Below are 27,093 nucleotides of genomic sequence, written 5' to 3'. Positions count from 1 at the left end.
AGCTGAAATATCCTTCGCCCTTTCGGATAAAGGTACCTGCAAGTAACCTTTAAATAAATCCAGTTTGGAAATTAAAGCTGATTGTCCAACTTTCTCAATGCAATCCTCCAAATGTGGGATAGGATAAGAGTCCGTTATTGTAACTGCATTAACCTTTCTATAGTCCACACACCACCATTGGGTACCATCTGGTTTAGGTACCATCACTATGGGTGAGCTTCATTGGCTGCAACCCACTTCAATTATGCCATTTTTAAGCATACTCTCAATCTCTTTGTTAACCTGTGCCAATTTTAAAGGGTTAAGTCTATATGGATGTTGTTTGATTGGAACAGCATTTCCCACATCTACATCATGTATAGCCATTTTAATATTTCCCAATTTATCTCCACAAATATGCTTATGTGATATCAATAACACTTCCAGGTCAGTCTGTTTTTCCTCTGGAAGGTAACTCAACAATTTATCCCAATTTTTAAGAACATCCTTGTTTTCCAATTTAATTTGAGGTATGTCAAATTCACAGTCATCTGGATTTGGTTTGTCACTTTGAGTTAGAATCATTAAAACCTCCTTTTTCTCTCCTTCCCTTTCAAAGTACCTTTTAAGCATATTCACATGACACACTCGGTGAGTGTTCCTTCTGTCTGATGTCTGTACCATATAATTCACCTCACTTAATTTCCTTTCAATCTGATAAGGTCCACAAAACCTTGCTTTTAAAGGTTCACCTACCACTGGTAACAATACTAAAACTTTATCTCCACTGGCAAAACTACGAACTTTGGATTTCTTGTCCGCTGCCCTTTTCGTCACATTTTGTGGAACTTTTAAATGTTGTCTAGCCAATTCACCTATTTAATCGTTCCCTAAAATTTGACACGTAATACAATAATGTAATTTCCAATTTCTCACTCACCAATTTTTCCTTAATCAATTGAAGTGGTCCTTTTACCTCATGACCAAAAATTAATTCAAAATGACTGAATTTGGTTGACTCATTAGGTGCATCTCTTATTGCAGTACGAATGGAATTCCTTTACCCCAATCCTCTGGATATCCTTGACAATAAGCCCTCAACATTGTCTTTAATGTCTGATGCCACCTTTCTAACGCTCCCTGCGATTTTGGATGGTACGCAGTTGATATAAATTTTATTCCTTTTTTAAAAAAATATTTTTTATTCTCCTTTTTCACATTTTCTCCCAAATTTACACCCACCAACAATAAACAATAATCTAACAAATATATCAATCCCCATATCAATAACAACGATCCCATCCTCCCACCAAACCCCAAGCATTAGTCCGCATGTTCACATAAACAAATGACAAAAAGGAATCAAGAATCACCCATAGTCACCATTAACACACACCGCCCCCCCCCCCCCCCCAACTAATATTCGATGTTATCCAGTCATGAAAGTGCATGATGAATAATGCCCATGAATTGTAGAACCCCTCTATCCTTCTCAGTTCAAACTTAACCTTCTCAAGAGTCGAGAATTCTAACAGGTCCCCCTGTCACGCCAGGGCACAGGGTGGGGAGGTTGCTTTCCAACCCATCAGGATCCGCCTTCGTGCGATCAAAGAGGCGAAGGCTACAACATCTGCCTCCGCGTCCGTTTCCAACCCTGGCTGGTCCGACACCCCGAATATGGCCTCCCAGGGGCCCGGGTCCAGTTTCACGTGCACCACTTCAGAAATTACCCTAAAAACCTCCTTCCAGTAATCCTCTAGCTTTGGACAGGACCAAAACATATGAACGTGATTAGCAGCCCCCCCCCCCCCCCCCCGCAACGCTCACACACATCTTCTACTCCTTCAAAGAATCGGCTCATCCTCGCCCTCGTGAAGTGTGCTCTGTATACCACCACCAGCTGTATCAGCCCCAACCTCTCGCACGAGGTGGAGGCATTCACTCTCCAGGGCACCTCACACCAGAACCCCTCCTCCATATCCTCACCCAACTCTTCCTCCCACTTTGCCTTGATGCCTTCCATTGGTGCCTTGTCCTCTTCTAAAATAGCTCCGTAAACCGCTGACACTACCCCCTTCTCCAGTCTCCCTGTCGTCAGCACCTCCTCCAGCAATGTGGAGGCCGGCTCCACCGGGAAGCTCTATCTCCTTTCTGGCAAAATCTCGAACCTGTGTGTATCTAAACATTTCCCTCTGCTCCAGCCCATACTTCGCTTCCAGCTCCTTCAGACCTGCAAACCGACCCCTAAGAAACAAATCTTTTCGTGTCTCAATCCCCTTCTCCTCCCATTTCCGAAAATTTCCATCCCACCTCCCTGGCTCAAATCTGTGGTTCCCCCAAATCAGCATTTCCCTTGACCCTGCCCCAACCCGAAGTGTTGGCGAAACTGCCTCCAAATTCTCAATATTACCGGACTCCCTGAGTATTTCCCCGGGGCTATCGGGAGAGGCGCTGTTGCTAGTGCTTTCAATCCCGAACCCCTGCACAAACTCTCCTCCATCCTGACCCACTGGGAATCAACCCCTCTGACCCAGCTCCGCGCCTTCTCCACATTCGCCGCCCAGTAGTAATACATCAGGTTCGGAAGACCCAAACCCCCAGCCTGCCTTCCCTTCTGTAGTAGCACCTTTCTAACTCAAATTGATTTATTCCTAAGGTATCCATAACTTTGAATAACCTGGAGGTAAGATTTGATCCTTGATCCGATTGTATTTCTGTGGGTAGTCCATATCTAGTAAAGAATTTAAGTAACTCCTCCACAATCTTTTTAGCTGTAATATTACGTCTTGGAATAGCCTCTGGAAACCTAGTAGACACGTCCATTATTGTCAAAAGATTTTGATTCCCACTTTTTGTTTTAGGAAGCGGTCCTACGCAATCAATTAAGACCCGTGTAAAAGGTTCCTCAAATGCTGGAATGGGTATTAAGGGCGCTAGTTTTATCACTGCTTGAGGTTTCCCTCTCACTTGAAATGTGTGACATGATTGACAATTTAACTACATCTTTATGTAGTCCAGGCCAATAAAAATGTTTTTGTATTTTAGCTTGAGTTTTCTTTATTCCCAAATGACCTCCCACTGGTACCTCATGTGCAACTCGCAACACCTCCTTTCTATACCCTACCGGCAATACGACTTGATGAACCTCTGCCCACTTTTCATCCACCTGCATATGTAAAGGTCTCCATTTTCTCAACAGGACATTACTTTTACTGTAATAACACACTGTTATACACGCAGAGTCCTCTTCCGTATATGCTTTCTGATACATCCGTTTTATTTCTGCATCTTTCTGTTGTAACTCCGCCAATTTTCCTGAACTAAAAATATCCGCCTCATCCTCCACCTGTTCTTTTCCAACCATCTGATCAAAAATCGTTTCTGATAATTGCACTTCAACTTCATCTTCACTCTTTGATTTCTCCTCTTGTCTTAACCTATGACTTTGCGACCTTGTTACTACACAATCCGGAAAAATCCCAGGATATTCGTCCTTCAACACTTCAGTTGTCTGATTTTCCACTGGCGTATCAACCACAGTAGGCATCACTCCCAGCTATATCGTTACCCAACATAAACTGTGTTCCTGGACAAGATAACGTCTCTATTACTCCGATTACCACTTCACCACTCTTCACTGGACTTTCCAACCATACCTTATATAATGGAACACTACCCCTTTCACTCTGAATTCCACATATTACCACCTTTTCTGGCATCATTCTTCCCAAACTACATAACTCCTCATCTCTTACAATGAAAGATTGACTAGCTCCCGTATCTCTTAAAATTGTGTCTTCTTTACCTGCTCCTCCTGATACGCATGAGTAAACTTTACCCACACAAGTAAATTCTTTAAAGACATCTGGCACCTTCTTATCAATCACCTCTTGATCAGGCTGTACAATCTTTTGCATCTCCTTCGCTTCACTTGGGATTTCCTTTACCACTTTAACAAACCCCACTGTCTTATCCTGTTTTACCACATCAGCCTTCCCAGTGCTTTTCTTCAACCATCAACACTGACTTTGTATGGCCTAGTTTATTACAGTGAAAACATTTCAAACTTTTCATGTCTCTTCCACCCTCTTGGATTTCTTTTTAAATCTGAGGTACACTCCTTATTATCTCCCATCAGATCACCTTTACTTTTACCACTTGAATATTTCTCATGTCCCCGGGTTTCTATCGCCCACGGGCTGAAACTGATGTCGGAAACCAAGCTTTGATTTATGAACTAATTCATAATCATCTGCCATTTCTGCTGCTAATCTTGCAGTTTTAACCCTCTGTTCTTTCACATGAGTTCTCACTACATCGGATTTGAATTTTTAAACTCCTCCAAAAGCATAATTTCCCTGAGAGCTTCATACATTTGGTCTATTTTCAAAGCCCTTATCCACCTATCAAAATTACTCTTTGAGCCTTTCAAACTCCATGTATGTTTGACCAAATTCTTCCCTTAAATTTCTAAACCTTTGTCTGTAGGCTTCAGGCACTAGTTCATATGCACCTAAGATGGATTTTTTCACCTCCTCATAGGTCCCAGATTCCTCCTCTGGTGATGCAAACACTTTTCTCTAGCCCTACCTATAAGCAAGTTTGAATCAGTAATACCCACATGTCCTGTGGCCATTTCATTTGTTTAGCTACCTTCTCAAATGAAATGAAAAAGGCTTCCACCTCCTTCTCGTCAAATCTTGGCAATGCTTGGACATATTTAAATAGATCCCCACAAAGCCTTCAACTTTGACTCTCTTTCTCACTATCCTCATCACTATCAGCGTTTGCCTTTACGTCTGCCAATTTTAACTGACTCATGTTTCATGGCCATTTTCTGAAGTTCAAACTCTCTTTATCTTTTTCCTTGATCTGTATCTCCCTTTCTCTGTCATTTTGTCCTGCTAGGCCTATTCTTTCTTTTCTCCTTCTCGCTCCTTTTCTTTTTCCTCTCTCTTTCTTTTTCCTCTCTTTCATATTCAAGCTGCTTTAATTCTTTCTCCTGTTCCATTTGTTTAAGTTGTAACTGAATTTTTGCCATTTCCAATGAGTCAGACTGTATCTCAGGCAACTTTAAATGCTTAGGCACCCCCATAATTACCTCATCTTTTCGCATTTTGCCAGGTCATGTTAACTGCAATGTTTTTGCCAAATCTAACAGTCTGCTTTTAGTCTCTGTCCGTAAGGTACTGCGTGCGACTGTCTCCACCCCCAAACACTTAGTCCGCATATTCACTAAGCCAAACCAATAGAAAGTCCAGTCTCTGAGGCTTGCGCCTGATCCTCGTCGACTGCCGGAGAGGTGGAGGAGGGGATGACAGTGTCTTGACAGGCGAGTTGGAGGCACGACTGGTGGCCTCGTGGTTCGAGGTGTCTGGAGGTGGCAATTCGACATGTGGAAATGGAGGGGAAAGTGGTTGTTGGCAAGCAACTTTTCACAATTCATGGAGTTCACCTGACCCACATCTTTTAATAAATTGTGGTATGGGGAGCACACGGCCCACTCTACAGATGTGGTACAGCAGAAATGGAAAAGTATTTTTTAAAGCAAAACAATGTTTATTCTATGAACTCAAGTTCACCTTTTTGAAACATAAAGTGAACATCTTAGCAACCATCAATTCAAATACAACCCCCAAAGAATTCAACACTAAGTAATCCTTAATGATTTCCCAAACAACATCCAGAAGACAAAATAAACACCTTTTAACAGAAGCACATTAGGTTCACATTCACTACTGAGAACATTTCTAATTCCAAATTCACCAAATGATCAAGTGATCATCTTTTCATGGCAGAGAGATCAACAGTATACCTGCTCTGTCTGGCTTCAGCTCCAACACTGAAAATGAAACTAAAACACACCCTGCAGCAAACAGCCTAAAACAAAAGTAAAAAGCTGACAGACAGCCCAGCTCCACCCACTCTCTGACATCACTGCAGCAATAAACACCCATTTCTGAAAGGTACTCTCACAAGAGATACTTATATACACACTGATTTATCAACACCCATTCCTTAAAGGTACTCTCTCATAGTTTGTGTTTGGTTCTTTCCAACCTTTTTTGTCTTGTGTAGAATAGTTCACTTTTCTTATTGTTTGTAATCGATCAATAGCTTTCCTCGTGCTTTGTTCAGTAACTTTCCTGATGCTTTCTAAAGATTTGGGATCTAACTTGCACAGTATTCGAAGCACCTGGGATTGCAACAATTGTACAAATATTCAGCACAATTCATGACTTGGGTATTGTAGCCATCCATGTGCAGAGGCAGCGAGCCCTGAATGCATTCAGGCTTGGGCTGTGTGGTGTGAATTTTACTTGCCACTTAAATGCCAGACAATGGCCATCTCCAACAAGATAGACTCTAACCGCCTCCCTTTGGCATCCAATGGCATTGTCATTGCTGATTCCCTCATCAACATCCTGGTAGTTATATTGACCCAAAACTGAACTGGATCAGCCATATAAATACCCGTGGCTGCAAGGTGAGGGAAGAATTGGGGAATTTTGCAGGGAATAACTCCCCATCTGACTCTCAAGTCTATCCACTATCTACCAGGCAGACCTCACTTGCCTGGGTGATTGCAGCTCCAACAACACTCTAGAAGCTCAACAACATCTGGGACAGTGCAACCCACTTGATTGGCACACCTTCCTCCATCTTAAACATTTACTTCCACCAAAGAAGAACTACAGACATAAATGAAAAGAGAGGAGGGAGGGAGGGAGGGGGGGGGGGGGGGCGGAGAGCAGCAAGGAGGGAGGGAGGAAACAAAGAGGCACAGAACTCAATCATACCTAGCACGAAACAGTGTACGTAGCAACATACCACCCCAACAGGCCCAGGTTGGAAGATCCAACGAACAAAGAATGCACGCCAGATAGCAAGAAGGCGAGGCGGAGGAAAGGGGGAATTGTGAGCAGGAGGCCTAGCCAAAACTAGACACTCAGCAACTGATGTATATAGTTCCTGTGTATGTTCAGGTTCATCTTTGTTTTGTATAAAAAGAAAAACTAGTAAAAACATTTTTTTTAAAACATCCACTGCCACTGATGCACCGTGGCAGCAGTGTGCATCATTTCCGAGATGCACTGCATGACAGTCGTGTGCAACCTTTCCAAGATACACTGCGGTAACTCACCAAGGCTCCTTCAACAGCACCTTCCAAACCTGTGACCAAGAAGGACAAGGGCAGCAAATGCATAGGAACGCCACCTTCAATTTCACATCAAGCCACACACCATCCTGATTTGGAACTATGTCACTGATCATTCACTGTCGCTGGGTCAATGTCCTGGGACTCCCTTCCGAACAACACTGTGGGTATCCCTACACTACCAGTACTACCGTGGTTCAAGAGGGAGGCTCCCCACCACCTTCTCATAGGTAATTAGTGAAAGGCAATAAATGGACCTAGTCAGCAATGCCCACATTCCATGAACAAATACGTTTTTTTTTTAAACTTTGTCTTCTCTGTTAGCATCTTTGGTTATTCAAGGGCCACAAAACCATTCATTATGCTGTGACTTTACTATGGGGCAGGGCGAGGAGGGAGACCCCTAAGTCTACCTCAGGCTGAAAATGGATCAAACCCTGCACTTAGCATTATTCTGAGCTACATGTTAGTCACCTAACCAACTGAATTCATGGATTCCTCTCCACAGAAGTAATGAAGAGGCTGGAAAAGTTCAACTACTGTCGAAAGGGTCCACAGTCTAGTAAATTAGAGCTTGGCACAAGATGAGGAGGGAAAACAGTTGCCATCATGGTCATAACACAACATCTGTTAAGCTCAGGGCGTCAGGACATGCCGTGTTTATCATAGACCAACTTGATTGTTGCTATTGCCAGCAACGTTATTTCTTTGGGCTAGTGAAAGGGAAGTGAAATAAAAACAGAAAATGCAGGAAATGCTCAGCAGGATAGGCAGGATTTGTGGACTGAGAAACAGTTGATGTTTAACAAATGCTGTTTTTCAGTTTTCCATAATCTATCTTTCCATTTTGTCAAAGGTGGCGGGGACGTGGACAATGTGGTTGTGTTGGAAGAAGTAAATCGATTTATGTGGCCTAACCTATTGAAAGGCTGCCAAACTATTTTGTTCTTCTCAAGAAGTGGAGATAGTTGACAGCTTCAAATTCCTAGGTGTGCACATTACCAACAATCTGTCCTGGTCCACCCATGTTAACACTACAATCGAGAAAACACAACATTTCCCCATCTTCCTCAGGAAACAAAGGAAATTTGGCATGCCCACATTGACTATTACCACTTTTTCCAGATGCATCTTAGAAAGCATCCTATTTGGCTGCATCACAACCTGGTATGGCAACTACTTGGCACAAGACCCGAAGAAACTACAGAGAGTCATGAACACAGCCCAGTCCATCACGCGAAACCGCCTCCCACCCATTGATTCTGTCTTCACCTCATGCTGCCTTGGGAAAGTGGGCAGCATAATCAAAGACCCATCCCACCCAGGTTATACTTTCTTCCATTTCTTCTATCGGGCAGGAGATACAAAAGTCTGAGAACACACTAAAAGATTCAAAAACAATTTCTTCCCTGCTTTACCAAACTCCTGAATGACCCTCTTATGAACAGATCTGATCTCTCCACGCATTTTCTTTACGGAGTAGTCCTCCACTCCATAAGCGTCACCCGATGTTCTGACTATGTATTCACATTGTGTATTTGTCGTATGTTTTTTCATGTATGGAATGATCTGTCCGGACTGTATGCAGAACAATACTTTATATTGTACTTCGATACACGTGACAAATCAAATCAGAAGGCAAATTCTTTCACGAGAAAGTAAACTGACTTCAACATTTAATATAGATTAATTTTGTTCTGGGAGACTACATGGTTCCAAGGATTAAAAAATGGCTTTTCATCTCCTCGGCTCTGGATTCAAGTGTAAATGTACTTTTCTAAAACTTTCCTGCAACAATTTTATAAGAAATAAATGTGGGCATCCTAATTCACTGTCTAAGTGTGGATACAACTTTCCAGTGTAGACAATTGGAGGCAATCTTATTAGGAAGCCACAGGCTGACTGTGGCAACACACTTGTAGGTAGTGTCCTATTGGGCTTAAGAGTGAGACCCATTTTGTCAAGTCACTGCATCGAACTGTACTCTCTTTGTCCTGGGGCCGGTTTAGCACTGTTCGCTGGATAGCTGGTTCGTGATACAGAGCAAAGCCAACAGCGCAAGTTCAATTTCCATACCGTCTGACATTCATGAAGACACCACCTTCTCAACCCCTCCCCTCGCCTGAGGTGTGATCATCCTCAGGTTAAATCACCACCAGTCAACTCTTCTCCCTTAAAGGGAAAGCAGCCTATGGTCATCTGGGATTATGGTGACTTTATTTGTCCCAGTAATGCTTGATGAGACTAGATTCCTGCAGTTAGTATGATTCATTCCTGAACACACCATCTCTTCACTAAGCAAAAATCTGCTACTGGTGTAATTACGTTCTTAGTGGTGCAGTGTTTGGAGCTGAATCGGAGCAAGCAGACTTGAGTCCATGTATGCAAATAGCTGAAAGCTACCGCACATCAACAAAAAGTAAATAAAATGACTCATGGCCTGTGAGTCATGGCCTTGGGAGTTGAGACTTGATCAAATACCTTCTGGAGTATGCCGCATTGGACACAATCCAGAAAAGATATATCGGCCCTGGATGTGTTTGTATTCCCTTGTTTATAAGGTTAAAGGGTCATCTAATTGAGGTCTGTAAAATGATACCGATTAAATAGGATAGATGTAGAGAAACCATTTTCTCTGGTATATCTAGTATAAGGAGCACAATCTTTAAATTCGAGCTAGGAGGGAAATTTGGAAACATTTTTTCTTGCACAGATGATAGTGGGAATTTGGACCTCTGTATCCCACGACTGGGAATTGAAGTTATTCTGTCCATAATCTGTTGTAATCTGTTTTTCAGGGAATGCAGCCACACCTGGTGGCCCTTCTCTTGCTGTATAAAATCCATGCACCTGAATATGTTTCTTTGACACTTCCAGGAAAACCCAAGGTATGTGTTGTCTTTATATTATTTTTAAATCTTAAAATTTATCAATCAATATAAAATTCTGGGGTTCAGTTAGTTATTCTATTGGTGGTTTTAGCCAACTTTGTCCTATGCAAAGGATTCATTTTTTTTTTAGGTACTCTGTTTCACAATAGTTGAGTTTGAAATCTTTACTTTTGATAGCTTTCTTGGCTACGTAGAAATTTTAAATTTCTGGAAGACAAATGTTGTGTTGATTTTTTTAATTCATGTTCTTTGTATATTGATACTCCGATCTCTTGTAGATGAGAAATTTGGAATTTTAAATAAATTCTTAAATAGGCAATATATCACTTTGAACAAAAGTATGTGCCTCAGATTTACCTCTTATAGATACTGTTATGAGAGCAGATTTGTCTCTCTCTAATTTTAAAAGCCTGTTGTGACGTTTTTCCTTGTTTATGACCATGAACTTTTGATTGCATCTAAAATAAATATGCTGCAACCTTGAAGTTATTAACTGATACCTAAAAAATTACATAAGACGAGCATAATCGTGGATGTGCTATTGACAGAAATTTGTTCCCTGAAATTTTATCTTTCAAAGTACTAATTTTGCTGCTAATTAATTGCAGTGTTGCATAATGACTACAGTGTTATATCCACACAGTGCACTACTTTTGTGTTAAAGCTAGCCTATTCTTTTACATTCACAAAGTCTATTTGTTTGAAGTATACCATTTATGATCAATGTAGGAAATTAATAAGCGAAGTTTGTAGATTGGAAGGTACATCTAACTCCAGATGAGGGAAGGATGTATGAACAAATGTTATTTTCTGACCATAGAATCACTACAGTGCAGAAGGAGGCCATTTGGCCCATCGAGTCTGCACTCTTCCCCCCCCAATCCCCATAACCTCAACTAACCTTGAACACTAAAGGGCAATTTAGCATGCTCAATCTTTTTTTAAGACTTGGAGTACCCAATTCATTTTTTCCAATTAAGGGGCAATTTAGCGTGGCCAATCCACCTAGCCTGCACATCTTCGGGTTGTGGGGGTGAAACCCACGCAAATACGGTGAGAATGTGCAAACTTCACACGGACAGTGACCCAGAGCCGGGATCGAACCTGGGACCTCGGTGGCATGAGGCGGCAGGGCTAACCGACTGCGCCACCGTGCTTCCCCTAGCATATTCAATTTTCCTAACCTGCACATCTTTGGACTGTGGGAGAAAACTGGCGCACCCGGAGGAAACCCACACTCGTATGGGGAGAAAGTGCGGAGATTGCACAGTCTCGAAGGTCGGAAGCAAACCCTGGTCCCTGGCGCTGTGAGGCAGCAGTGCTAACCACTGTGCCACCCCTTTAGGAAATTTTGAAATAGTTTCTGATATTTTGAAACATGCCATCAGGTTGTTATGGTCCCAAGCCTTTGATATGGATGTATATTGTATTGGAATGCAAATTACTTGCATTGTGCACAACAAAATAGAGTTAAAATGAATCCTAGGAATCTGAAAACTATGGAAAATTCATATACCTGAATTGTTGTCTTGGAGATATGATTTATATTCCCAGGTCCTTTTACTCCTGCAACCTGTTTCCAAGTGAGAAAGATAATGGATGTGATTAAACAGAAGTTTCTCAGTGTGGTAGCGAACGGGAACAGCCGCGGACTTCCCGATAGGGCCGTCATCGGTATCAAATGTTAATTGGTCCGCTTAACGAGGCCCCATGGGCTTCACGCCGCAAATGGTAGTCCCGCCGACTGATTTGCCAGTACCACGCCTGTCAACTACTCGCTAACAAGGGGGAGCAGCACTTAAACCGATCCCGCAGAGCAAAACCCACACAGCATGCAGCCATGCCACTGAGGAGACCGGCCCCACGATTCAGGGATTCAAATCCAGGCAGGATGCCATGTTTCCCCCAAGGATGACGGAGTGTCAGTCACAGGGCAGCCAATGTTGCCTGGGAGAAAGTGGCAGTGGCCATCAGCCTTGGGAGTGTCATCAGGAGGACTGGCACCCATTTTCGTACGAAAATAGTCAACCTCCACCAGGCCGCACAGGTGAGAATGCACGGATCCCTGGCACTGCCTTGACCAGCAGTGATGTCCATACCTGCCCCGCCTCCCACAATGCATGAAGTGTGCAGTTCCTGATGCCCTCTGGGTCCCTGCAGGAGATGTTGGCCTACAACAGAATCGAGAGGGTCCAGAAGAAGGTAGGGATACCGGACATTGGAGTCCTCACCCCCTATGAGGAACAGGCCTTGGAGGTCGCAGGGATATCCGGCATAGACGTAGACGTAGACGTTGGCATATGGCACAGAAGTGAGGATCCATCGACCATGGTACAGATGACCAATCGCACGTGAGCTGTTGATGTTCCTTCCCTCTCATTCACCTCATGTCCATTTCCCTGCGGGATCTCCATCTGATTGTGCTGACCTGTCCGGGATGGCTCTCCCACTTCCCAAGAAAAGATCTCGGAGGGAATCTCTGAGGAAACTATCATAGATGCGTCACAACTGTCAACCCCACGCTCCACCAGTGCCGAGAGACACACCTCAGTGGCGAATGTAGTGCACTGGTCTCTGGGGCACAATCTGGTGAGCACCACACAGTTGCTGATGCACATCAGGTGGAGGCAGAAACATCCAGTGGAGACCGCAGTCGGGGGTCTGCAGGCTCCCAGGACCCAGCTGTGTCCTAGTCAGATGCTGATTCGCTCACCAGATTTACCCAGAGCTGCTGCAGTCGAATGGGTGCAGCTTTGAGATTCAAAGGGGGGTGTCTGTGACCCTCAAGGTCCGTAGCCAATTGGAGGAGTCCCAAAGGCTATGGGCGCAGGAAGTTTCACGGCAATGCGTGGCACCGAGGTCAAGACTGCTCGGGTGACAAACGCAATGGAGAATCTGGTGCATGACGTTGGCAGCGTGAGTTGAGGTGTCCAAGGCATAGCTCAGTCAGTGACAGCCATGGCTGAGGGCCTCGGCAGCATGTCCAAGTCACTGGGGGACATATCCCAGCCTCAGCTGGGCATTGCTGAAGCACACCAGATCATCGTCCCAGTCACTGAGGTGATTGACACCATGGTGCAGACATTCGGGTGCTACCAGGGTTGGCAGAGCAGGGTGACACGGGCATCTGCAGCCCCGCCGACATCGGTGCTTCTTGTCGTCAGCCTTCAGAACAGGGTGGCAAGGTGAGGCATGTGCTGCTGGCAAGTGGGCCAGGGTCCTCAGCCCCCCCCCCCCCCCCCCCCAAACCACCACCACGGCGTACCACGCGCAGATGATGAGTGTGAGCATGCACTCAGCAGACCGGCATAGACCATGACATAGATTGAGGAGCACCAGCACTCAGCTCACAGCGGGTTATCACCCACCTGCCTTTTACAGTGACACTGGAGACACAGGCCCATTACCCTGGAGTGATGTAACACAGACACAGGCAGGTTGGAACAGGGTGGTTGAGAGTGGGGTGGGTGGGGGCGCGGTAACATTGGGCGGGTGGGTGATGGGGGAACGGGTTTGGTGGGATGGTGGGTGATGAGGGAATGAGATGACAGATGAAGCCACGTCCTATGAGAGGATGAGGGCTTCCCTGGCCCTCCGGGCATGCTGGCCCCTTGCCACTGCCGCATGTCATCCATTCTTCGGCTGGTCCTACGGGTCCTCCCCAGGCTCGTCCTTCAGCCCCACCTGGTCCAGTGCCTCCGCCTCATCCTCCACTGAGGTGGCTGCATGTTCCTCCACCTCCAGCACGTTGCCCTGCAGCTGTGCAGGGCACCGCAGACCACTACAAAGCGGGGGTGACCCTCTGGGCGATGTATTGTAGTGCACCACCAGGGCGGTCGAGGCGTCAGAACTGCATGTGGAGCAGTCCGATGCACCACTCAATGACTGCCCGGGTGGCCGCATAGACCTCGCTGTTTCGGGTCTCCCCATCGGTCATCGGCAATGACGTAATTCGCCATGTCCTAAGCAGGTAGCCCCTAACCCCCCAAGAGCCGACTGGCCATTCTGGGGTGGTCCTCAAAGGGGCTGGTGGATCTTCCAATTGCCCCAGGATGCAGCTGTTACGTACACTCCCTGGGAAGCATGCACACATGGACATGATCCAGAGTTGATTGTCGTACACGAGTTGAATGTTCAGGGAGTGGAATCCCTTCCTGTTGATGTAGGGCACTCCCTGCTGCCTCCGGTTCTCGCAAGGTGACATGCTTGCCATCTATTACCCCCCACCCCCCCGGAACTGGGGCATCTCTGTGATGGCAGAAATCCAGCTGCCCGGGCACCTGTTGGACTTGGTCCAGGTCAAAATTTATGTAGTTAACTGCCCAGCAAACGGCATCCGTAACTACGGATGCGCTTATGGGTTGTAGTTTGTGCAGTGCTGCACAAGTCTCCGCTCGAGCCCTGGAATGATCCTGAGGTGTAACGGTTGAAGGATGCGGTGACCTTGACGGCCACCGGGATTGGGTACCTACTCCAGGTGGTGCCAAGTCCGCAAGGCACTGTATCCTTATTAAGGTGGAGCCTCCTATAGCACACGCTGTCCATCAACTGTTTGAAAGACCAGCGGCGCATGTACAGCTTGGGTCGTTGCTAGCCTCCCCCTCTGGTTCTCTCCCTGGTCTGAAGGGCGGCCGGGTCTTCAAGGTGTGGGGCTGGGCCCTGTATGTGGGCTGCTGCATCGAGCCTGTCGACGCTGCTGCCACTGCCTTCTCCAGCATCTGCCCCTTGGCCTGCCAGCAGCACCTCGAGGGCACCTTCTGCGGGGTCCAAAATATCATCCATTTTGTGTAATATCTGGAAGGAATTGGAGAGGGTGAGAAACTGACGACCAGCAATGGCTTCCATCCCTGGACCCCTCCAGTCCCCAATGGCTCCTCCCCCAACCCCAACATCCCTGAGGGTGCCATCCAACCCGCCCTTCCCACACATCACCAGCCAAAGCAGCGGCCCCCAGACCCTGTACCCCAGTCACGCTCGTAATGTAACCCGGACCAGGCGCTGGTTCTCTCGCCGCTGCACGCATCCACCCTCTGGTTGCAGGAATGTCCCCAGTGCTGAGGCCCAGCCCCTGGGTGTCCTGATGTTGGCTGGTGCATCTGTGATGTTGAGCCCTCCAGTGTTCAAGCAAAGAGACCAGGCCTATCGATCTAATTGGGATGCTGGGCAATAACTTCTACCTCTGACGCTGCCCAGGAATCCACTTGGGAGATGTGAAGTGCTCGCTTTACTATGATTACCATTCCATATTAGCAGTAGCCTTCGGCCGCGCAGCCAGAGACCGCCACGGTCAGTGTGAATTATGAGTGGATGGTGGGACTGATAGGTGGGAGTTGGAGCTGCCCCCGTTATGGGTACACACGATCCAGGGGGATGTCATGGTGGACCCTCTGCACTGAGACCCCCCCCCTCCCGTCAACCACAACATGGCCGTTAGATCGTGCCCAACGTTCTGTTTGTGGGTTGTTTGGTTTAAATCCAACCGTGCCAGATTACGGTTAAACTTCAGTCCATGTATCGAAGGCAAAGTAATTCTGATGGAATTTAGATTTAAAATGCTGACCTTCACAGATGTGAACTGGTGTGTACATTTCTAATGGTCCTGTTTTGATTATAGTTTAAAGATTTTTAAAAATCTAATGTGTTTGAACTTCGGTATACTTTTTGAACATTGCATCATATAATCAGTTCATATTCCTGTCGTCTTACAGAGCTTTCAGGTGCCTGGTTCATTCTGGAAAAAAGTCATTGAAAAGGTTCAGAACAATGGTTACAGGCAATTAACTGGAAACCTAGAGTTGGTGAATTTAACAGAGCTTCCGACACGGAAAAGGGTAGGTAAATTATCCCAGCTTTCCCTGAATGTACTCCTCCAGTACAGCAGAGATTATTCTGATATCTCTCACAATAGTAAAGTGGGAAAATTGGTCTTGTAAAAATGTCTTGAAATCAATTGTTATTAGCCATAATAAGTTGATTGTAAAAGCCCTTAAAAAGTATGAAATTGAAGTTGACACTGAGTGTGTCGTAATCTTAAGAAGTTATTGGGCTTTAGCTTCGTGTTCTGTTTTTTCAGAAAAGAAAGATGCATCGTGAATTGATTCCGGTTGTCAGCACTACTCCACACTTGGCAGAATTGTCCTGTTCCCTGATGCAGAGCACATTTCCTTTGGAACAGTTAACTACATTCTCACAACTATTACAGAACTTTGATCGGATAGAGGTGAGGCAAATTAAGTAATATTTGAAATGATGCGATTCAGAATATTTGTGTATAGTTGTTTGAAACTGATTTCAACTAATTGCATATGTTTTGAGGCGTGTAGCATTCTTCCTCAAAAGAGCAAAAAGTATTCCTGCTTCATTTAGTCTACCTGCGATTGGTATTTATACTGAAGAAAACGCAGATGAACATTAACTTTTTTCTTTAAAGGTTTTATTTAGCAACTTGCAAATGCTCCCATTTGGCTTCAGAAGGAGTAAACTCCTTGTAGCCCTATATCCACAACAGAGACAGAAACAGTCCATTTAGCCTAATCAGTTCATGCTGCTGTTTGTGCTCCACCTGAGCCCCCTACCATCTTTTCTCTTTTACATCTTTCATCAGAAACACCTAATTGCTTTCCCTCATCTGTTTGTCCAGTTTATTTCTTAAATACATCAATGCAATTCATTTCAGCCACTACCTGTGGCAGCAAGTAGCACCTTTTTACCACACTTTGATTGAAGAAGTTTCTCCTGAATTCCCGATTGGATTTCATAGAATCCCTACAGTGCAAAAGAAGGCCATTTGGCCCATCGACCTGTGGAATCCATAATAAACATTTTCTTAGTGAAGGATGAGAGTCTGTGGGGAATCCATAATAAACTGTTTCTTGGTGAATGACGTGGGTCTGTGGAGATAGAATGATGGAGGTAACCGAAACAAGAATGTGCTGTCTGTAAACTACAGTAACGTCCAAGGGCAGGTGGGGTGATAAGTATGCAAATGCAGGATTGAAAATGCTTGTTTTTCCATTGGTCCATTTGCCCTGTTTTCTGTTAGCGAGAGTTACTGTCCTTTCATTGGTTTAAAATGAATGTTTAACTGTGATATTATTGGTGTGTTGACATGCAAATGAAGGATTAGACTGCAACTGCAAACCTATTGGTTGAAAAAGCTCTGTGTTACTCCTTCGCTGAACTCAGACAGAGCAATGCAGTGAGTTCCACTGAGTTGCTCCCCTTGTACACAAGTCAATAAAGATTGATCAAAAAGTACTCCTGTGTATGCCTTGCAGTAATTCCGACAGACCCTTCAAATGAGCACTCTGCCCATTTACAGGTGTCCACCCCTACCTATTCCCATAATCCCATAACCTAACCTGCACATCTCTGGACACTAAGGGGTAGCTTAGCATGGCCAATCCCCCTAACCCTGGACTGTGGGAGGAAACCGGAGCACCAGGAGGAAACTGACGCAGATGCTGGAAGAGGGCTTCTCGTTATGCTTTTCTCCTGTATCTGCTGTATCAAAGCCTTTCATAAATTTAAAGACCTGGAGAGTCAACCTGTTTATCATTTCCTGATATGTTTACCCTGCATTTCTGGTATTATCCGTTTAAATATTTTCTGCACTCTTTCCAGTTCCTCTGTATCTTTTCTAGAAGTTGATGATCAGAACTGCATGTGATGTGGTGTACTTATGAATTCAACACCTCGAGTGATTAAACCCAGTGCTTGTTTGATTTATTGTGTACGGCCTTCCATTATATTTCCCAGTGGCGTAATTGTTCGTGATTGATGTATTTGTATTCTGAGATACTTTTGTTCCTTTACCACATCTAGGCTCTCACCATCCAATCAACAAGTGATCAACCTACTCTTCCGACTAAAATGTCTTTCTTCACATTCATTTGCCAGTTATTTCCTATTCTGCAAGTTTATTAATGTCCTGTAATTTACTGTAGCCCTCTCAGTATTAATTATTCCCCAGAATTTGGTGTCTTGCAAATTTAGGAAGTGTGTTTTTTGCTTCCAAAGTCCAAATTGTTAATCTATATAGTTATCTGCAGTGGTCCCAACACTGATTCTTGAGGAACACTAGTTCTCACCTTCTGCCACCCTGCATTACTATCCTCTACTCCCACTATGCCATTTGTGAACAACTCCACATTCTTTGCGCTTCTTCATTCCTCTAATGGGGTTCCTTATTGAAGGCTTTTTGAAAATCCAGATACATTATATCCACAGTGTCACCATTGTCTACTCTCTTACCATATCAAGCGATTCTGCCTATTCATTACTTTATTTCTATTTTGTAGTCAAGATTCCATTATTTTTTCCCACCATAATATTAAGTCTATATTTATAGTCTATAATTCTTTGGGTATGTTCTGACCTCCGAGGAATGATATTAGCTATCTGCCAGTCCTCTGATATTACCTTGTTTTCTAATGAATTATTAAATATGAGCATAATGCCTTTGTTAACTCTTTCCAAAATTCTTTTAAAGTAAGTTGATGCAATCCATCCAGGCCTGGTGTTTTATTCCCTTTGAGTTTGATTAATTTATTGAGTACATCCCCATCTTATTTTAAAGGTACTTATGCCATCACTCATCTCATCTTATCATTCAATGTCATGTCCACTTGTTCTATCTCCCCAGTAAATAGCGAACTAAAGGTATTTCTACCATCACATACTATTGTTAACTGCGGAATGTCTATCTTAATCCCATCATTTTTTGTTGATGTCCCTGTAAAATATTTTAGTTTTATTTCATTGTCCTTCTTTGCATTCCTAATTGTTTTGACTTTTTTCCTAATCACTTCATGTACACCTCTGCTGTACATGTACATGCTGTCTGCCTCTTTCTTTACCCTCAATTTTCCTTCACATTTTTATTCATCCCATGGAGTCCCATTAGTGTCTAGCTTGTTCTTTCCTTTTCTACAGGAATATATTTTTCTTGCACGCTGTTCAACATATTTTTAAATGTTTCCCATTATTGTTCTCATCTTTATTTTCCAATATAGCTCTATTCCCAGCCCCTCAATTAGCTTTCACAGATCTATTGATTTTTTCATTATTTGTTTGTGGAATGTGGATGTCACTGGCCAGACCAACATTTGCCCATCCTGAATTGCCCTTGAGAAGGTTTTGGTGAGCCACAGTCTTGATATTGGGTTATAAAGGAGTTCTGTGCACATTGTAGAAATTCCATTCCCTTCTCCCTTTTACCATACCTCTTCTGTCTAATTAATGTCAGGGTAGTTGAAATCCCCCATGTAGATTATCCTGTTTTAAACTCTATCCACTAGTCTACATGTGTCTTTCTCCATCTCCCTTCGGTGGTTTGTAGATTAGACTTATTGTGAGATATATCCTTTTACTATCTTTTGCCTCCATCCATATTGATTATTATTTATCATGCTAATAGCTGTGTCCCTTTTTCCTACTGCCATTATGTTATCCCTAATATGTACGGCTACACCACCTCCCTGTATTCCTTCTCTGTCTTTTCTCAATATGTTTAATTCCCAGCCCTGATTTTGCTGTAGCCATATAGCCATTTTTCAGTGATCCATAAAATGTCTAGTTCCTTCTGACCCGATGATTGCCTCAGCTCCCCTGTTGTGTGCCGGACACTCTGCATTACTGTACAGACATTTAAACGAATTTTTAACAGAATTTCCACTTTATTTTTAATCCTACAAAATAGCCTGCTGGATGTTACCTAATTGGATGTTCAGCAGCTGCTGTTGGCTTGCACATTCTAATACAGTCATGTTCCTCTCAGTGTTTCAAAGTGTTTTCCTTTCTATTCAGTTCCCTGCGCAGATGGGCTCAGTGCTGAGATCTCCTCTGTTGCTTCATTACATTAATTGGGTAAAAGATGACTCCGCACTTCTGCGGCTGGATTTCTGGCTGGCTCAAACGCTTCAGGAAGGTGAGGCAATGTCAGTTTCCTAAAATTTCAAACAAAAAGGAACTTATGAAATTTAGAGAAAATGATAACTTTTGAAATAAGACATCAGGTGAAGGACACATTTAGATATCGCAAGATGTAGTTCACAATACATTTTTGCAGGCTGCCCCAAAGGAACAGTGTCCAATAAAATGCAGTTTAGTTTGCCCACACAGTACTGATTGTTGAAGGGTTGATTTTGTAAGTGGACCCTGGGGCACACGGAGGCTTAGAGCATGTGACAGTGTGGTTGATGGTGGTGGATATGTGGTGTTGGTGGAAGAAAAGGAAAAAAGATAACGAGATCTCAAAAACCAAACTAGCCGAGCTGGAGGGATTCGGATGGGTGGCAGGGATTGCATCAAAGTGATAATTGGTGGTGGCTAGGTGGGGTGCTGGGATGGTGGTGGAAACACGAGTGTGGGGGAAACTGCATGGGAGATATGGGATGTGATGGGGGTGCAGAATATATAGGGTGGCATAGGAAAAAGTGATGTGATGGGCATGATATGAGAGGGTAAATAATGGGAGGGGATGGGATGAGAGTAATTGTATGAAAAGGACTTGCAATAAAGATAATAACTCACTGCACGTGTTTTATGGGCCTCTGCAAGTTGAAATATAAAATACAGCAGTTGAACTCGTGTGAAAGAGGGAAGTGTATGTTTATCTTGGTTTCTGGCATACAAGATATCTGACAATTCAATCAAATTAACTTCTTTAAATCTTTACAATTCCAAATTAAACTTTCTGATGCATTTCAAATTTGTTGTGTAAATTATTAAATTGGTTTCATTATCTCCAGTGTTGTCAACTCCATACTGAATTAAATTACTGATAACTTGACAGTTTGCATTACATTACATTGAATTGTGAAGTTTTTGATGACTACCTATGCAATAATGGAACAATTTAATTCTTGTCTATTCATGTGAAACATGATATAACTAATTCACAGATGCCGGGAAAACCAAAAACATGTGTGAGATTCTTTATTTAGCCAGCAATCTTTTGATTTCCAAGTAAACACCAACAGTGGCCGAAGAAAAAAGATATCCACTAACTTGCCAGGGAATCATCAGCATTTCTGATATCCTGTGAACAGTTTTAAAGATAAAATGTTTACCTGCAGCATTTCCAGTAGAATGGTGATCTATTCTATTTTTAAAAAAATTTCAACAAATTGTTCACGACGATTGAAGTGCTCCATTTGATGGAGTTATAGACCAAATTTTTAGTTGAGAAATTAAGCAAATTTTAAATATAGTTTAGTTAAAACTATTTTGTTTAATGTAGCAGGTGCTTGTTGGGTTGCTTTTTTTGCACCAGTAGCCATATCTAGTATTCCAGCTGTAGCATAATTTCAATACAAAGTAAAGTAGTTCCTGTCATGCCCCAGCAAGTATTCTAGGTCCTGTGTAGTGCAGCTAGTTACAGGGGAGAGCTCCTTTTGCATTCCCCTGATGACGTACTTCAGCCTCCTATCCTTAAAGCATATCTAAACTATAGTTTGTATTGCGAATATATGATTTTTAGAAGTTTCTTGATTGAGTCATTTCCTATTGAAGAGCTAGTACTATTCTACTATTATAGTACCGCCATACTCCCAGAACGCCTTGATCCACTGCAATTCGCATACCGTTGCAACCGGTCCACATCAGACACCATTTCCCTGGCCCTACACACATCCCTAGAGCATCTCGACAACAAGGACTCCTACATCAGGATCCTATTTATTGATGACAGCTCCGCCTTCCACACCATAATCCCAGCCAAGCTCATATCAAAGCTCCAAAACCTAGGACTTGGCTCCCCACTCTGCAACTGGATCCTCGATTTTCTGACCAACAGACCACAATCAGTAAGAATGAACAATAACACCTCCTCCACAATAGTCCTCAGTACCGGGGCCCCGCAAGGCTGCGTACTTAGCCCCCTACTCTACTCCCTGTACATACACGACTGCGTGGCAAAACTTGGTTCCAACTCCATCTACAAGTTTGCTGACGATACGACCATAGTGGGCCGGATCTCAAATAACGACGAGTCAGAATACAGGAGGGAGATAGAGAACCTAGTGGAGTGGTGTAGCGACAACAATCTGTCCCTCAATGCCAGCAAAACTAAAGAGCTGGTAATTGACTTCAGGAAGCAAAGTACTGTACACACCCCTGTCAACATCAACGGGGCCGAGGTGAAGATGGTTAGCAGTTTCAAATTCCTAGGGGTGCACATCTCCAAACATCTGTCCTGGTCCACCCATGTCAACGCTACCACCAAGAAAGCACAACATCGCCTATACTTCCTCAGGAAACTAAGGAAATTCGGCATGTCCACATTAACCCTTACCAACTTTTACAGATGCACCAATCTGGCTGCATCACAGCCTGGTATGGCAACTGCTCGGCCCAGGACCGCAAGAAACTTCAGAGAGTCGTGAATACCGCCCAGTCCATCACACAAACCTGCCTCTCATCCATTGACTCCATCTACACCTCCCGCTGCCTGGGGAAACCGGGCAGCATAATCAAAGATCCCTCCCACCCGGCTTACTCATTCTTCCAACTTCTTCCATCGGGCAGTAGATACAAAAGTCTGAGAACACGCACGAATAGACTCCAAAACAGCTTTTTCCCCGCTGTTACCAGACTCCTAAATGACCCTCTTATGGAGTGACCTGATTAACACTACACCCCTGAATGCTTCACCCGATGCCGGTGCTTATGTAGTTACATTGTATATGTTGTGTTGCCCTATTATGTATTTTCTTTTATTCCCTTTTCTTCCCATGTCCTTAATGATCTGTTGAGCTGCTCGCAGAAAAATACTTTTCACTGTACCTCGGTACATGTGACAATAAACAAATCCAATCCAATCCAATTGAGGTAGTTCTTTTTCAGGGTTCATGTGGGTGTTTGTTAAAGCAAATATTTTTCCTTCTTCAATAGAATTTGCAGACTGCAACGGTGACTCATTGCAGAAAGAAAAGGAATTTGTGGAATTTCTAAACATCATCATTAGAACCCAAGAATTTCTACAGGTAAGAACATTGAGAGCAACAAAATAGCATCTTGAGGAAAACATGCTTTAATAAAATGATTACAAACTAAGAAGAGGATCAATGGGGACTTTGTCATTGCTTGGCCTTCTTCATCAGCTGCGTGTTTGACATTATTAATAAATTCCTATTGGTAGTCATGTAGTTTTTACATAGTGCATATGTTTCCTGTTTCAGCAGAAGATCACAACTAATGTGCAGTATTTGGGTATCAAAGATTAGCTTTACCCTGTCCCTCAATGTATAATTATTTATATCAATTTTCCTATGTAGAGCACTGGACATTCTTGTACTTCCACCATAAATGGGAATATCTACTTGAACACTAAAATGTTTACAACTGCTATTTTTGACTCCACCATGGCAGTGTGTAGCCTCAACAGGCCCACAACACAATGTTGTGGAAATACTCTCTTGGAACACAGTAACCAGGAAAAACAGCCACTTGAGGCTGAAACGAGTTTCTTACTGCTGGTATGAAATTGAAAAAGTTAAATCAATGGTGTTGTAATCCTCATGGGACCCACAGGGCCGGGCTGATTCGGCTTCCCCTGAGTCTCGTGGCATGCGAGCTTCCCCGCTGAGGGGCGGAACCCCCTTACCAGTGGGAGAGGAAATCATTATATAAACCCGGCCCAGTGTGAGCCGGGGCCGGAACAGTAGTCCTATCTGGCACCTGGGTACATAGTCTTTGCGTAGTTCTGTGAATAAATCTTTCGTTCCCAGAGCTTCCGTGTGTCTGCCTCAGTGAACTCCATGCTGGCAATGAGGATTAAGTGGAGCTGCAGATGGCGCCGTTTTTGTTGTACCGCCACGCGGCTAGAACTGGCCACCCCGGTCCCACAACATTTTTGTGGAAGAGTCTACGAATGATTGTCTGCAGTTGAACTGCGTTGTGTCGCCCAAAATCGCCCTCATGAGGGTCACTGGTCAGGTCAATGGTCTCCCCATTGCTAATGGAGTTCGACACTGGTGCCACTGTCTCAGTTGTTGGAAGTCACACTTTTTAGAGGCTAGGATGGGAGTGCAGTTCCTGTCGCTGTAGGACACCGATGCTCAATTGGTCACGTACACCGGAGAACTGCTGGCCATAGCGGGGACCACGGTGACACAGTGGTCAACGGGCAGCAGTCCGCTTGTTTGCCACTGATCGTGATGAACAGTGATGGCTCCAGTTTGCTAGGTTGCGACTGGCTACACGCCTCCGCATTGATTAGCAGAAGGTTTTCCAAATGGGCTCGGGAGACCTCAACGCGGTGTTGTCGCAGTACCGCAAGATTTTCCAGACTGGGATGGGGACAATCCGCAGAGCCATGGCAAAGATCCACATGGACCCTATGGCGTAACCAATTATGTTCATGCTCGCCAACTTCCCTATGTGTTACTGCTCAAGGTAGAGGTGGAGCTCAGTTGGTCGAAAGCTTGGGGATCATCTGGCTGGTGAAATTTGTGAACTGGGTGGTACCAGTTGGCCTCGTCATGAAGCCCGATGACACATTTCGACACTCTGGCGATTATGATATTAATGGTGAATAGGGCCTCCAAGCTGGACCGGTATCCAATGCCATGGATTGAGGACTTGTATGCCAGATTGGCTGGAGGTCACTGGTTTACCAATTTCTATATGAGCCGCGCATACCTCTAGTTGGAACTGGACGCGGAGTCTTGTTGGTAAGTGACGGTGAACATGCATAGGGGGCTGTACGAGTATACAAGGTTACCTTTTGGTGTGTCATCGGCCTGCGCATTTTCCAGCGCTGATGGAGAATATTCTGCGTAGCAGTGTGTCTGGATGACGTCTTGGTCATGGACGACTAAGCAAGGCCACCTAAATAACATGGCTGAGGTGCTCCATCACTTTGCAGAGTCTGGCATTTGCCTCCACAGAACAAAATTCAGCTTTCCCACCTGAAATGTGACCTATCTGGGTTATCGCGTGGGCCAGGAGCAACCTCCACCTGGTTGAAGACATAAGTGTGGGTCATCCAACAGGCCCCCACGCCGGGAAACGTTCATTCCTGGGGCTTGTAAATTACTATGGGAAGGTTATCCCGGGCCTTGCAACAATGTTTACTCAAAAAGAACCAGGAGTGTGCGTGGAGAGCACCGCAGGCAGCGGCATTCGTGGAGGTGAAAAGACAGTGCCATCCCGCCTATAATGTCGACCAGAATTCAATAATGGGCTCTCTTGTTGGCATTGTATGAATACGGGTTGGAACACTGTCCTGGGATGCAAATCACGGAAGAACGCTGTGCGCGGAGCAACAGAAGCAACCACCTGCGGCGTCGCTTCTAACCTGAGAGCGGCCAGATTGGCCATGGATATTTCTCCATGCCGCTTTTGTTGGCCCTTTCAGGGGTCCATGTTCCTCCTCCTCATCGCGCACTTCAAATGGTCGTCCACAGGGTGCTGTCAATGTCTTCGAGAGCGAGGATTCTCTTTTAGTACACACAACATCTTGGAGGTATTGGTCTCCGACAATGGAACACCGTTTACTAGTGTGGAGTCCAGGGGTTTCATGCAGATGACTGGAGTGTGCCACATACCTACTGCTCTATATCACTCTGCTTTGAATGGGTTGGCCGAAAGATTGGTCCTAGCATTCCAAGTGTGGCGTGAACAAGCAGATCTCTGGGTCGCTTGACACATGTTTGGCATGCTTTTTCTGTTACTGCTCCATGCCACTGTTGCTAACTTGCTGTTGTCTCTTAATTTGGCTCTGTTTAATTACGTTTGCTCAAGAGTCGGCAGGTACCTTTCGACACCGCCACAAGGTTCAAAACCGAATACTGATCAAAGACTCGATACACCAGTTAGTAAGTTCAAAAGCAATGCTCATTTATTTACACGCAGTCAAATCTACTCATGCATAAACTCCACAACCTAAATGATCACTATTACTAAATGCCTACACTTCGCTTCGGGTGCCCACTCAGTCAGAGGAACAATGGCCGTTGCTCGGTTCTGAGGCTGCTGGGTTGAGCTGCTTACAGGATAGCAACTAGGAGTGTCTATCTCGTAGCGTGCGTTGACTTGGAACTTACTTGGTCTGGTTTAGCTTTGGCGGGTCTCTACTCGCTGAGAGCCAAGGCCAAGGGAGTGATTCTCTCTTGGGGAATTCTTTTTATACCAAAAAGGGCTTCACGCGCTTTTAGGCGGGCCTTGAACTTGACCCAATTAATTGGGCCGTTTCCCAATCGTTCCTATCGATTTTCCTCCAATAGAAGGGTGGATTCCCTGGTTGCTGGGCGTGTCCTAGGTGGCCGTTGGTCTGCTTTGTTTTCGTCTTGTAGCCACTTAAAATGGCCAACTCCCGATTCAAAATGGCGAACGGCAAAGGCTGATGGGAAAGTCAGCCAACAAGACAAAAACTAGCAGCTGCAGGTTGGCTGTGTATTTACCTCAGACAATATCGATACCAGCAACCATCAGCATGACAAAACAACAGCCATCTGCATACTAATGAGCAATCCCCGGGAACAATAAGCAACATTTAGACACACAAAGCAAAACCAGACTCTTCGGCGCCAGCAGGAGCCTACACAAAAGGAGGTAAACGAGCACCTCAAGACCGCCCATCGATCAGGGAACCGCTCCAGCATTGGAGAAAATCGAACCAAGCGATTGGGACAAAGTCCAATCACTTGGGACCAGGTACAGTGTCCGCCCCAAAAGGTGGGAAGCCCCTGGCGACTATAAGAATTGAGCCCCAAGTTCAAATCGCTCTCTTCTCTTCTTCTCCACCTCTTCACTCTTCAGCAGCTCCTCTTCAGCTCTTCTTCCTGCCTGGGTCACCCAGCAACAAAGAACCAACATTGACCGTGACCGGAGCAGTGAAGATCGAAACCGTAAGTCTTAATTCAATGCTCGCTACGAGATAGGCGCACCTAGCTACCAATCCATACCAACTTCGAATCCCGCAGGCTCAGAACCCGAACCGAACGGCCATTTGTTTCCCTGACCTGGTGGGCCAGTCCGAAAGTTAAGTATAGGCCTGTTAGTTGTAGAAGTAGCTTAGACGTAGAATTTGTGTATGAGTAGCGATTACTGTGTATAATA

General features: G+C 44.6%; 1 protein-coding gene across 4 annotated transcripts in view; it reads left to right on the top strand.

Annotated features, from left to right (window-relative positions):
* Positions 1–27,093, top strand: part of cenpi (centromere protein I) — a 150,182-nt gene that overhangs the window by 39,069 nt on the left and 84,020 nt on the right. For all 4 annotated transcript variants that reach the window (XM_072505454.1, XM_072505452.1, XM_072505453.1 and 1 more), the window contains 5 exons: positions 9,937–10,026; positions 15,738–15,860; positions 16,103–16,249; positions 19,837–19,957; positions 22,924–23,015. In XM_072505454.1, the coding sequence (XP_072361555.1) occupies positions 9,937–10,026; positions 15,738–15,860; positions 16,103–16,249; positions 19,837–19,957; positions 22,924–23,015 (573 nt within the window). The remainder of the gene's footprint in view (positions 1–9,936; positions 10,027–15,737; positions 15,861–16,102; positions 16,250–19,836; positions 19,958–22,923; positions 23,016–27,093) is intronic.

Source organism: Scyliorhinus torazame, chromosome 5, assembly GCF_047496885.1.
Source record: "Scyliorhinus torazame isolate Kashiwa2021f chromosome 5, sScyTor2.1, whole genome shotgun sequence".
Classification (NCBI taxonomy): Eukaryota; Metazoa; Chordata; class Chondrichthyes; order Carcharhiniformes; family Scyliorhinidae; genus Scyliorhinus; species Scyliorhinus torazame.
Note: the sequence above shows the minus strand (reverse complement) of the source record. Positions and strands in the feature narration are given on the sequence as shown.